This window comes from Quercus suber, unplaced genomic scaffold (genome assembly GCF_002906115.3).
Source record: "Quercus suber isolate HL8 unplaced genomic scaffold, Cork oak 2.0 scaffold_127, whole genome shotgun sequence".
Lineage (NCBI taxonomy): Eukaryota > Viridiplantae > Streptophyta > Magnoliopsida > Fagales > Fagaceae > Quercus > Quercus suber.
Window position 1 is genome coordinate 1,330,340 of NW_027069590.1, and position 14,143 is coordinate 1,344,482.

A 14,143-nucleotide genomic window follows, 5' to 3' on the forward strand; every position below is an offset into this window, starting at 1 on the left:
AATAAAAAAAAAAAAAAAAAAAAAAAAAAAAAAAAAAAAAAAAAAAAAAAAAAAAAAAAAAAAAAAAAAAAAAAAAAAAAAAAAAAAAAAAAAAAAAAAAAAAAACATGATTTCATGAGAATGAGGTTTTCTAGAAGTATCATCTATACGTGGGGAAGGTGGAAGAGAGTTTTTAAGTGGGTAAAAGTTTTGGCTTTGATTTACACGTTGGAAGGGTTAGACATAGGCCGTAATATGTAAGGTAATAACTGATAGGATTGACGAATTTATCTCCCAAAGACGATCTCAACAACTACAGACGAGGACATCCTCAGACGAGTTAAACAAATACCCACATCACTAACGAAGACAACCAGGCCATTCAATGCAGCCAATTACACCTGGAACGGTTACGGAGCCAACTATATGAGCCGTTGGAGCACATTAAAAGCCACATTACACAGCACAAAACGAACGTTACCAGGGGGAACATCAAGGCCACCATAACTACCTTAATGGCTAGGAGTTGTAAAAACATATATAAGGCCCTCACGATGTCAACAGAAGGTATGAGAAAATACTGAGATAATTTTGCTATCATTCTGCTATTCTGTTTTACTTCATAAAGCTCCTTTGTATTAACTTTGGCATCGAAGACGTTATGGCAGGCACCACACCAGTGACTATCATTGAGAAGACATACACATAAACTGAGGATTGGCTCCATCTGCTGACTGACGAACTTAAGCTTCATCAGTTTAGCGCCATCTGTGGGAAAAAATTTTCGTATTCATATTCGAAAATGCGGTTTCCATCAACTTTTATATTCAGATGGAGTCCAATCAAGATTCCCCGGCCCTTGCTCAGCAAGTCCAGGCTCTCGCAGCCACCATTAAAGAACTCACTAGATAGAATCAAGAAATGAAGCTACGACTTCAACAGGAGGAGAACCGATCCAAGGGCAACCCGGAGGATGAAGGAGACAGCCATAGAAGGAGTAATCATCAAAGACCTACTACTCCAGACAAACAAAATTCAGACCTTCTTCAAGAAATGGATGAGTTGAGGAATGCCATCAAGGAGAAAACGGACCGGAGCATTGATAGAATGGTAAGAGCCATGGACTCGCCTTTCACTACAGCAATCCTCGAATGTCCAGTGCCATCAAAATTTTGTCTGCCTCAACTTGAGCCGTTTGACGGGCTCAAGGACCCCCAGGATCACCTTAATACCTTCAAAACAACGTTAAGTCTTCAACAGCCCCTTGACAAGATATTATGTCGTTCCTTCCCCACCACTCTCAAAGGAGCTACAAAGGAATGGTTCACAAAACTGCCAACATCATCCGTGGACAACTTCAAGCAGATGAGCAACGCCTTCTTGTGTCACTTCATTGGGGGGCAACGTCCTCAGAGGCCAGCGGACCACTTCTTGAGGTCGTATGTGAAACGCTTCACTCGGGAGACCCTAGAGGTAAACGAAGTTGACAACAAGGTGCAGCTGACGACTTTCAAAGTTGGTCTGAGATCCAAAGATCTCGTGGCTTCACTCGTGAAAAATACTCCAAAAACAATGGCAGAGATGCTCCTGAAAGCACAGAAGTACATGAACACTGAAGACGCATTAGCAGCCATAAAGGATGTAGAAAAGCCAGGAGACAAAGGAAGAAAAGACGACGAGCGTAGGGGGTAAAAGCGGGAGTGCCCAGATCGTCAAATTAGTGACAGGATTAGAAGGAAAGATGATAAGAATCCTCGAATAGTAAAATGTACCCCTTTAGTTATGCCTGTTGACAAAATTTTTAACGCAGATTAAGGACGAGCACTGCCTCAAGGCCGAGACCATTACATTCATCCCCTCATGTCCGTGATAAGAATAAGTACTGCCGGTTTCACAAGGATCATGGTTATTACACAAAAGATTGTCGAGACCTAAAAGAGCAAATAAAGGAGTTGATTCGGAAAGGGAAATTGCAGAAATATGTGAAAAAGAGGGAATATAGTAAATTTAGAGACGGCAATAAGGGTCAACATAAGTCCTCGTCCAGGAATGATGATCGTCCGTTCCAGCCTCCACAAGATGTGATCGGGGAAATAAAGACGATTGCAAGGGGGGCCATTCATGAGAGGGTCATTCAGATCCCTTAAGAAAGCATGCTAGAGACAGGTGAACAACGTCCACATGATACCTCCGTTCAAGTAAAGACAGACGGACCAGGACATGTCTTTCAATGAAGCAAACACTAGGGGAATGAAGTAGCCTCACAACAACCATTTGGTCATAATGCTGACTATAGAGGGATTCAACACCAAAAGAATCCTCGTGGACAATGGCAGCTCTGCAAATATAATCTACCTTCCTGCTTTTCAGCAGTTGAAGCTAGATCCAAGAAGACTGCGCTTATTTGACTCCCCCCTCGTCAGTTTCAGTGGAGACAGGGTCTATCCCAAGGGCATAGTGACGCTGGCAGTAACAGTATGGACCTACCCAATGCAATTGACTCGTCAGTTAGATTTCTTGGTGGTAAACTGCCCCTCATCATACAATGTAATTATTGGAAAGCCAACACTCAACAACTGGAAGGCAGCCACATCCACTTATTGCTTGAAGGTGAAGTTCCCAATAGATAACGGTATAAGCGAGGTAAAAGGAGATCAAGTCTTAGCCAGAGAATGTTACCAGGCTGTTTTGGCTACAAAAGAAAACCATACATGGATGATTGAAGAAAAAGAGGAAGATAAAATGGAAACCTTGGAAACAGTGGAACTGGTCGAAGGAGACACAACAAAGACAATGAAAATAGGGACGACACTAAGTCCTATAATAAGAACAAGGATCATCCAGTTCCTTAAAGAGAACACAGATGGCTTCACCTAGAGCCACGAGGACATACCAAGCATATCTCCGAAAGTTATTCAGCATAAGCTGAATGTAGACCCAGAAAGAAAACACGTCCAGCAAAGACGAAGAGTGTTCGCCCCAGAGTGAGATCAAGCAGTTACATACGAGGTTAACAAGCTGTTGACAGCGGGTTTCATCCGAGAAGTATACTACCCAGATTGGCTCGCAAACGTAGTCCTTGTGAAGAAGGAAAATGGGAAATGGAGAATGTGTGTGGACTTCACTAACCTAAACAAGGCATACCCGAAGGATAGTTTCCCTCTACCAAGGATAGACCAGCTTGTAGATTCTACAGTTGGACATAAGCTGCTGACGTTCATGGACACTTTCACGGGATACAACCAAATAAACTGAAGAAGATCAGGAGAAAACTGCTTTCATCACAAGCCAAGGGCTCTATTGTTATAAGGTGATGCCTTTCGAATTAAAGAATGCAGGAGCTACTTATCAGAGGTTAGTAAACAAGATGTTTAGTAAGCAGATCGGCAGGAATATGGAGGTGTACGTGAATGATATATTCGTCAAGAGTAAGAAAGAACTTACCCATCTAGACGACCTAAAGGAGACGTTTGCCACCCTCAAACAATACCAGATGAAGTTGAATCCTAGTAAGTGTGGTTTTGGTATAACCTTATGGAAATTCTTGGGATTCATAGTGTCCTAGAGAGGAATAGAAGCAAACCTGGAGAAGGTGCAAGCCATAATCAACATGGCATCGCCCAAGACCGTCAAGGAAGTCCAGAAGCTCACAGGAAGGATCGCAGCCCTTAATAGGTTCATCTCTAGAGCGACAGACAAATATCTGCCTTTCTTCAAGACTTTGAAATAGGCTTTCACCTAAACTGACAAATGTGAAGCAGCGTTCCAGGAACTCAAACGCTACTTGAGTAATCCACCCCTCTTAAGCCCATCCAAGGAAGGGAAAAACCTATATTTGTACCTGGCAGTATCAACTACTGTTGTGAGTGCAGCTTTGATTCGAGAAAAAGCCAAGAAACAGCTCCCAGTTTACTATGTCAGTTAAGCTTTCCAAGGGGATGAGTCCAAATATCCAAGAATTGAAAAAATTATGTGCGCCTTAATAGTAGCCTCACGCAAACTAAGACAATATTTCCAGGCAAATCCTATCCTGGTAATGACGGACCAACCCATCAAGAAGTCCATGAACAAACCTGAAGCAGCTGGGAGAATGGTCCAGTAGGTAATTGAACTTAGTCAATTTGAAATTGAGTACCATCCTAGGACAGCCATTAAAGCACAAACTTTGGTGGACTTCATCACCGAATTCACCTTTCCGGATGAAGATGGTTTCACTGATGAAGTCGAACAATGGACGATACAGACCAATAATTCGTCAGCCTAAAAGAAGGGGGGAGTAGGGGTCGTCATAACCACCCTTGACGGAGAAATACTCAAATATGGTGTTCAACTGAAATTTCCAGTTACCAACAACGAAGCTGAGTACGAAGGGATACTGACGGGGTTGAGACTTGGAAAGGCGATAGAAACTAAGAACCTGTTAGTCCAAAATGATTCGAAGCTGGTGATTGGGCAAATCAAGGGAGAATACAAAGCAAAGGAAGAGAGAATGCAGAAATACCTCAGGCTGACGAAGCATCTGACTCAGGAGTTTGATAAGGTGGAGTTTGTACAAATCCCCAAAAGCCAGAACATGGTAGCAGATGAAATTTCAAAAATATCATCGTTAGAAGAAGAGGCGACGAACATGGGTTTGATGCTGGAAGTCCAGAAATGCCCCGGCATTAAAGAAGTTCCAACATTTGCAATCCATAGCACAAACAGCTAGATGACACCCATTGTATCTTTCCTCCAGGACAGGCACCTCCCATAGAATGTAGACGAGGCTAGAAAGGTCAAGAAGTGAGCGGCCAGGCTTACGATCCTTAATGACACCTTATACAAGAAAGGCTTCTTCATGCCTTACTTGAAGTGTGTTAACGAAAAGGAAGCTAAGTACATCCTGGCAGAAATCCATGAAGGGATTTGCGGGGACCATGCCAGCCCTAGATCTTTGGTAAGCAAGGTTATTCGAATAGGTTTTTTCTAGCCTACTATGCAAGTAGATGCAGTGGAGCTCGTCAAGAGGTGTGACAAATGCCAACGATTTGGGAATGTCCAGCGACTTCCAGCAAAGATACTGACAGCGATATCATCCTCGTGGCCATTCGCATAATGGGGGATCGACATTGTCGGTCCACTACCCCTAGGTAAAGGTCAAGTAAAGTTCTTGCTAATTGCTATTGATTATTTTACAAAATGGGTTGAAGCAGAGGCATTAGCAACCATCACTGAAGCAAGGATTCGGAGCTTCCTGTGGAAAAATATAATTTGCAAATTCGGGATTCCAAGGACGATCATATTAGATAATGGATGACAGTTCGATAGCCAAGGCTTCAGGGATTTCTGTTCAAACCTAGGCATCAAGAATCAATTCTCATCCCCAGGGCATCCACAGGCAAATGGGCAAATGGAGGTGACGAATCGAACATTACTCAAGACTATCAAGACCAAGTTGGATGACACAAAAGGAGCCTGGACGGAAGAATTACCCAATGTCTTGTGGGCTTACAGGACCACAACAAGAACCCCGATGGGAGAAACCCCCTTCAGGCTCACCTATGGCACTGAAGCAGTGATCCCAGTCAATGTAAGAGTAACCAACATCAGGTGTAATGTATTCAACGAATAAGACAATGACGATCGTCTGCAAATCAACCTGGATTGTCTGGACGAAGTAAGAGAAAAAGCTTCCAGCAAAATGACAGAGTACCAAAAGAGGATTGTCGACTACTACAACAAGAGGGTAAAACTCAGACGACTTGAAATAGGTGACCTCGTCCTGTGCAAAGTCACCACAGCGACCAAAGACCCTGCCCAAGGGAAAATTGGCCCCACATGGGAAGGACCTTACCGAGTCACCCACTTCTCTAGGTAGGGCAGTTATCACCTGGAAACCCTAGATGGACAAAGGCTCTCGAGGCCATGGAACATTAAGCACTTGAAGAAGTACCACCAATAAAAGTAACAAATAAATGTATTCATTCAGAAAACTAATAAATGAGTTATTCAGCTAATGTCTCTATGCAAACAGAAGTCACAAAAGCCAAAAACGTCTAAGTAACAAGATTCTGCCTTGTCGGATGTAAGTTACTGATGAATACAAAAGAATGACAAGATACCTAAGAGGGTGTAAGTCACAAAAGCCCAAAAAGTGGCTAAGTAACAAGATTCCACCTTGAGGGATGTAAGTTACTAACAAGTACGAAAGAATGACGAGATCCCTAAGAGGGTGTAAGTCACAAAAGCCCAAAAAGCGGCTAAGTAACAAGATTCCGCCTTGATAGATGTAAGTTACTGACGAGTACAAAAGAATGACAAGATCCCTAAGAGAGTGTAAGTCACAAAAGCCCAAAAAGCGGCTAAGTAACAAGATTCCGTCTTGACGGATGTAAGTTACTGACGAGTACGAAAGAATGACGGGATCCCTAAGAGGGTGTAAGTCACAAAAGCCCAAAAAGCAGCTAAGTAACAAGATCCCGCCTTGACGGATGTAAGTTACTGACGAGTACGAAAGAATTACGAGATCCTTAAGAGGGTGTAAGTCACAAAAGCCAAAAAAAGGCTCAATAACCTTGTTCCGCCTAGACGGATGTAAGTTGCTGACGAAACTACAAAACCAGAGCAAACAGTCACAACTAAAAATTTTTACTAAGTACAAGGCGCAGACGAGTGTCAAATATCACAAGCAAATCATGAACCAATAAGTCTACAATCACAAAGGCAAGTAAGTACGTAGCTACAAGTTTAAATTAAAGCCCAAAAACAACAGGCAATTACCATTATTTTTACATCTAAAGAGCCCATAAACATTGGGCTAAAAATACTGTTCCCAGAGCATATTAAAAGGAAATTTTTTTGAAATTAGATTTACAAAAAGCCCAAAAGACATAACGGGCAACAACCAAAAACAAAAAGAAAAATTTTTTCATAAGTGACAGATTCAGGCACCAGCAACTATGGGGGGGATCACCAACAAAGGCATCGTCAGCAGGAGCGTTCTCAGGTACATCACCCTCGAGAACTGAGGATTGGGCAGCCTCGTCAATAAACATTTCTTTGTCCACCTCTTCTAATTCTAGGCTCTCCATATCAACTCCAGTGGGGTGCTTGACTAGATACCTCCTGAGAAGCTCAAAACTTTTAAAGTACTAACTGAAGAGCACTGTGTTGTACTCGTCAATAGTTTGGAAGGCTTCAACAGATCTAGCGGCAATTGTCTTGAGCGACTCCTTGGCACTTAGAAGTTGCTCGTCCTTTTCCAGGGTCAGCTGATGTTCGACTCTAAGGTCATCACTCAGGGTCTTGACTTTCTCCTTTAAAGTGGTGGCCTCATCCATAGAAACAATAAGGTTCTTCTTCAGCTTAGAATTCTCCCCCTCCAAAGCTTGCATCTTCAATGTGAGAGATGCCACCTTGGCCTCTTGAGTAAGGTACTCAAAGGCAATATGAAGACTTTCTCCCAACACCTGAAAAGAAATTCAAAACCGTCAGTCAAAAAAAAAAAAAAAAAAAGGAGTTGCATAAATACTCTACTTAAACAAGCTTATGGACGTGGCCACTCGCGACATTGTTAAAAGGCACTTTAGAGAAGACCTTTAAATCATTGGCAATCATGATGCCATGGGCTCTGTCCACTGCCAGTCTCTTGTCTCCCCAGATGGTGGACGGGCGAGAATCCACCTTTTCCTTCTCCTTGTTTGACAGGCACGGCTTTTTAAAGATGGGAGTAGGAAACTCTTCAATCAAGGTTGAAGGAGAGGCAGTCCTCGTCGTTTCAATGCCAGAAAAGATAGGAGTGACGAAGGCAGGTGGAGTGACGAAGGGACCCCTTCCAGTCACGGACACAGTCTTCTTCCCTATGCTCGACAACAGCTTGTCTTTTTTCGCCCTCATCTTCACATACATGTCCTTATTAAACTTGGACGTCATCTTTGCAAGAGGAAAACACTTACTCTTTTTTTTTTAAAAGGCTGAAAAGGGGGTGAGAATGAAAAAGTCAGTACTGACGAATCTAACACTTACTTTTTTTTTCCTTCAATTTCGAGAGTGCACAGGACAAAGGCGGAAGGTTCTGGCCCAAGGCAGTAGAAAGCGAGAGTCCATGGGTCCACAAGGTCGTCACAGCTCTCAATCGTCTGCACGTATTTGATTGCTTTCTGCACTCACTCCTTATACCTGCTCGTAAGTTAGGGCCGTCTCTTAACTGTGCAAAACAAGAAGTTAAAAAAAATAAATAAAATAAATAAATAAATAAATAAATAAATAAATAAAAAAGATCAATACCCATAGCAGTAAGCACAACATAACTCAAAGGACGAGAAGAAATATTGACACACCTAAAGTCGAGGTTCTCCACCGATGATGCAACCTCGGGAGATCACCCCAAACCTTGCCAGAGGAAGTCTCAAACTTGTCCCCTGACACAAAGGAAAACCTGGACTTCCAATACTTGAAAGACGATGGTAAACCCTTGACGATCCTAGTTCTCCTTTCCCAAGGCACCAATTCATAGTACCAGTGCTCCTTAGATGCTTTTAAGCGGTACAAATAGACAAGCTCGTCAACTCTAAGTATATCGCCGTCATTAGTGACCAACCAGATTCCCATACAATTGATCAATATCCTCCACGAGTTGGGCATAAGCTGCCTAGGAGCTATACCAAAGTAGTCTAATAACTCCATGAGGAAAGGATGGACAAAAAACCTCAATCCACAGACGAAGGCAGATTCATAAAAACAAACTTCCCCAAGAAAGAAGTGACAAGCCTAATCATCCTCATTAGGCAGACGAACCCTAACTCGCTCTGGGAATTGGAACCTATCCTTAAATCTACCAAATGTATCGGCGTCTAGCCCACACACCTCCTCGAGGGCATAAAAAGCCCTAGCCTCTCGAGGAGAAGAGACAGTTGTATCTTCCTCCACTAGTTTATCGCTGGACGATAACCCAGTCTTGAGCTCACTGGACCTAATCTCAAACATTATTTTCCCCTCTTTCACCAGGTTCTCAAACCAATCAATTGATTAATGCAGCAAGGGCAGCAGATCGGCCAATGCAACAGTCAAACAATTACCCTCGAAAACAAGTTCTCAAGGTGTGGGAAAACTCCCAATGACCCCCCTAGTCGTGGAAAAAGAAAAGAAATTGAGGGGCAAGCTATCCTAACCTAAGAACCATTGACCATGGAAAAACTAGAAAACAGAGAAAAGAAAGGAAAAATCTAAAAACCCCAAGACCCAAAAATCCAAACACAAAAGAAAAAAAGAAAGGAAAATCAGAAATCCACCACAATATGTATAGACTGTAATGAAAGAAGAAGTGAAAAGAAAAACATACCTTAAAGAAAAGAACCACCACACGATGCACCAGTTCGGAGGAGAGTTACAAAGTAAGGTTGACGAAGAAGATTTTCAGAACAATGACTGGAGGTTTTTGAGAAAAGTGAAAAGGAAAAATGAGAAGGGGAGAAGTTTAAAACCAAGACTTACAAAACTGAAAAACCAGCGGGAAACCCAATAGTTCCACCAATTGGAGCATTAACTCCACCAGTCAGAATATGCCACGTAGGCCACAACCCGAAGAGTGCCGCCACTACCCATTTAATGCAGAACGAAACCCCAAGAGTCATTTACAATCTGAAACCTTTCATATTCTATGGTCGTCATGACACGTCTTGATGACCACAAAATCGGGGGGCAGCTAACAAGACTGACGAATTTATCTCCTAGAGACGATCTCAACAATTATGGACGAGGACATCCTTAGACGAGTCAAACAAATACCCACATCACTGACAAAGCTAACCAGGCCATTCAATGCAGCCAATTACACCCGCAACGGTTACGGGGCCAGCTGTATGAGCCGTTGGAGCACATTAAAAGCCACATTACACAGCACAAAACGTTACCAAGAGGAACATCAAGGCCAGCATAACTACCTCAATGGCTAGGATTTGTAAAAACATATATAAGGCCCTCACGATATCAACAGAAGGTATGAGAAAATACTGAGATAATTTTGCTATCATTCTGCTATTCTGTTTTACTTCATAAAGCTCCTTTGTATTAACTTTGACATCGGAGACGTTGTGGCAGGCACCACACCGATGACCATCATTGAGAAGACATACACGTAAACTGAGGATTGGCTCCATCTGCTGACTAACGAACTTACGCTTCATCAATAACTAAGTTTGGGCTCTTCATAAAGTTTGGTCTATTTTTAAAAGGTAGTCCATTTTATAGAGAATAACATTTGGTCTAATTGTCAAAAGCAGCTCATTTTTTATATAACAAATGGCTAAATGCAAAATTAGAGCGCCACATGGCAGGACTTCATGCACTCCTGTATGAGGCGATGCATAGATAATGTTGTAATGTTTTATGCAATATAGTTTTGGAGAATGTTGTACATATACTATAACGCATCACTTGCTATAAGAACTTAACTATAGCATATATATATATATATATATGATATAGTTAAGTTCGGGCCGCGTCGGACTCCAACGCACCAACGCGTCACCCTCCCGCCGCGTCAGTGCTTCCTAGCCTACATAGCACTACACAATGTAAAGGCTAACAATTAAAGAAAAAAAAAATGTTAACACGATCTTTTGGGTAACAGTAAAAAAGGTAAATGAGAAGAAGTTAAAGAAGTTAAATGCAATATTAAAGCGCTAAATGGCAAGATCTCATGCACTCTCGCATGAGGTCTCTACTTTTATACATATATATATATATATTAATTGATATTGATGTGTAAAAATATGTAGTGTAGCAGATATAGTAGAAGAACTAGAACAATGTATCATGTATGATTCTTAAGGATGTTTGGAACTGGAAATCTATATATATTGGTTTCCAACATCTACGTTTTTATGAAATAGGGATCAAGGGAATGAGCATACTTTTAAGAATAGATTTTCATGCATTATACAGTGCAGGGCTTAATAGAAGAAATAAAGCATAGTGAATTAAGATTCTCTCTAAAATTGTTATTACAGATGATACAATCTATATATATAATAATAGGTGAAGCTGAGAGAAACTCAAATTAAAATTTTAAATTAGAATTCCAATTTTGCACCATGTGTCCTAAATTATTTATTCTTAAAAAGTTTATTTCTTAATTTTAGAATTAAATGTTGAACCATATCATAAATATTCATCCAAGTGAGTTATTAAGTACAAAAATCAAAGAGTTTAGAATAAAAAAAAAAAAGTGTTTCACAATAATAGTAAAAAAATGGACAGTTTACATTTTATCCTAATAATATCCTTACAAATTTTTTTAAAGAGTTAACAAAATATAAAAATGACTATCAATAGTATTTAAATTATATATATAGGAATTGTATTATGCATTTTATTGTATATTTTTAAGTATATTCATGCATATGCATGAGGTTACAAGCTAGTTGATTATAAGACCGGACTAAATGATAAACACTGAATGAATCACATTATCGAAGTGACACCATAGAAAATGAAGTGGACTTTGGATGGGCCTATAAGTAAGTTGGCTATTGAATTGGACCCAATCATTTAGTATTTAATTAACACTATTTAATTAGTAATTGTTTTCTCTTATAAAGTGGAAGAGACTCCTCAAATTTCGCTCCCTGCACTCCATTTTCTCCATTAACCGCCCATATCATCCATGATGATAGTAGATCCAAACAAGTAAACCCACTACTAACTCTCTATAAAAGAAACAAATCTCATTCACCCGAAGTAAGTTTTAACCATTCACCATTTTTCATCCTTGTGTCCTAGAGAGAAAACTGACTTAACTGTTGGAGGGTCCTTGGCCGGGTTGCACCGGTTACCTTTGATAGTTATTTATTTCTTTTCAAGATTCACAACTATCACCATAACCCGAAACATTCTAACCTATTGATTTTCGTGTATCATCAATAATAATAATAATAATAATATTTTGATAATAAAAGTATAAGACTCTCAAGAACATGGCAGGAGTTGCCCTTGCTTAATTACGTGATTGTTTTTAAACTTTTTATTATTATTTTGGATTAATTATACTTCTACATTTCTTTCTTTTGCCACTAACTCCAATATTTATCTCTCTCTTTTATTTAATAAAGTTGATAAAAATAAAATAAAAAATAAAAACTCTTTGTATATATTATATCCTAAAAATTAATAAACAGTAGAGTAAAAGTTGATAATTTCCACTCTTCCACCATCACGGATTATTTCTCCTCGTCTTCGTGGAGTGAGATTTCTTAAAACAAAAAAGTTATAGATGATGTGAAAAACTTACTGAACTCTTTCTATTTAAAAACAAAAACAAAAAAGACTTACCTAAAATCAAAAGAATTAAATGGAATTAAATCAAATTGAAAAATATAAATAAAAAATGTTGATGTAGAAATTTGTAGAGAGGTCAACCAAAAGTCAAATGCTGCAATTTTATATATATATATATATATATGAATCATCAATAAATCGATTGCAAATGAAGATAATCTTAATATATTTGTCAAAGAACCTCATTACCACTTTTATGCACTGTTGAGAAGCCAAAAAAATGGCTCGTTTGATAAAAGAGTTTGAGTAATGTTATTTGGGTGTTTTTGATATATGTGTGGATGAAAAAATAGGTTAAAATGTGTGTTAAAATATGTATAAGATTGTTTAAAATGTGAAAATATGTGTTGGAAGCTCACAACCAAACAGGGCCATCCCACTTTTATACAAAATGACCATCTACGTGTCAATTAAGTAACTGTACGTCTAGCTAAGTACTAATAGAATTCTACTGAAGAGAAGTAATGGATAAAAGTTCGCTTGGAATTACTAAGTCAGAGAATCTCTTGTTCAAAATAGTATCATCGGAACGAACGTCCAAGGATAATCTCTCTCATGAAGTACAGAGGAAAGTAAACTCTCTTTAATATTACAATGGACTCTCTCCCTCTCTCTCTCTCTCTTTCTCTCAAACATTGTATTTGGTTTGGATGATTTTAGAGAGAATGAAAAAGCTGAAAAAGGACAAATGTTATAAAAAAATAAAAAATTTTGAAAAATTTTACTACAATATTTTCATAATATTTTCACAATATTATTTAATAAATGTAAATAAATATGTTTCTTACTTATTGTGTAATAAAAGTATAATATTTAATTTATATAAACTACATTTTTTATCCTCTCACTCTTTTTTCAACCAAATAAAAAAGTTTTTCACCTTTCTATTTTTTCATCCCTTTAATCAAACACACACAAAAAAAAAACTAAATATTTTTTATCCTTCTACTTTTCTATCTCCACTAATTTTTCATCCTCCAAATCTTCATCCCCTGATTTCTCATCCTCCAGATTTTTCATAACTAATGTCTAAAAGTCCGATCCTTGTATATTGGTGAACTTTCTCTATTTATAGGCCTAGTGCTTTAATCCGGTCCGTCCACCTGTAGCAGAGGTGATCCTTCTAGGCCAGATGCTTGTCCTGTTCTTCTCCCCTTTTGAGGCGGTGCAAAGCAGGTAACAAGTTATTAAGATACTATTCAGATGTCAATTAGTTATTAATGTAACCTATTAAATTGGTGCAGAGCATTCAATATTGGAAAAATAGTAGCTCAATAGAAAGTCTCGTTGAGTTTCTTTTTTCAATGAGACAAATGAACCAAAGGCATCATTTTTATAGTACTATTTTTTATCTAAGGAAAAGTAGTACTAATTTAAAATATTTAAAAATATAATAAAATGTTATAATATTTTTATAATATTAATTTAAAATAAATTTTTATAAAATAAATTTTTAAAAATTTTTTAAAAAAATTGTGAAATAATCTATGTTATTGTCTCTATATTCTCTTCCACGTTCCTTTACCCAAACTCAAAAACTCTTTTAAAGTGTTTTCTTTCTCCTTTCTAAAAATATAATAAAATGTTATTATAATATTTTATAATATTAATTTAAAATATATTTATAAAATAAAATTTTTTTAAATTTTTTTAAAAAATTGTGAAATAACCTGTGTTACTGGTCTCTATGAGGTGTTGGATTGCACGTTAAGTGCTGCGTCCGCGCTTTCTCTTTTTTTTTTTTTTTTTTTTAGCCGCAACTGTTGACCCGGTTTTTTGTAAACAGTGCACTTGTGCATTGTTTACGGTCCCACAAGCTCCACTTTTTATTAACTTTTTCATTAAAAAT

General features: G+C 38.6%; 1 protein-coding gene across 1 annotated transcript; it reads left to right on the plus strand.

Moving 5' to 3' along the window:
* Positions 1 to 900: 900 nt before the first annotated feature.
* Positions 901 to 2,126, plus strand: LOC111988669 (uncharacterized). Its single transcript, XM_024020454.2, has 2 exons — positions 901 to 1,667; positions 1,790 to 2,126. The coding sequence occupies exons 1-2, from the start codon at positions 901 to 903 to the stop codon at positions 2,124 to 2,126; spliced, it is 1,104 nt and encodes a 367-aa protein (XP_023876222.2).
* The last annotated feature ends 12,017 nt before the right edge of the window (positions 2,127 to 14,143 follow it).

What these genes read in the sequence shown, in the direction of transcription:
- LOC111988669 (XM_024020454.2), top strand. Translation starts at nt 901, where the DNA reads ATGAAGCTACGACTTCAACAGGAGGAGAACCGATCCAAGGGCAACCCG. An exon ending in AAAGACGACGAGCGTAGGGG is followed by an intron (nt 1,668 to 1,789) that starts GTAAAAGCGGGA and finishes TTTTTAACGCAG; the next exon opens with ATTAAGGACGAGCACTGCCT.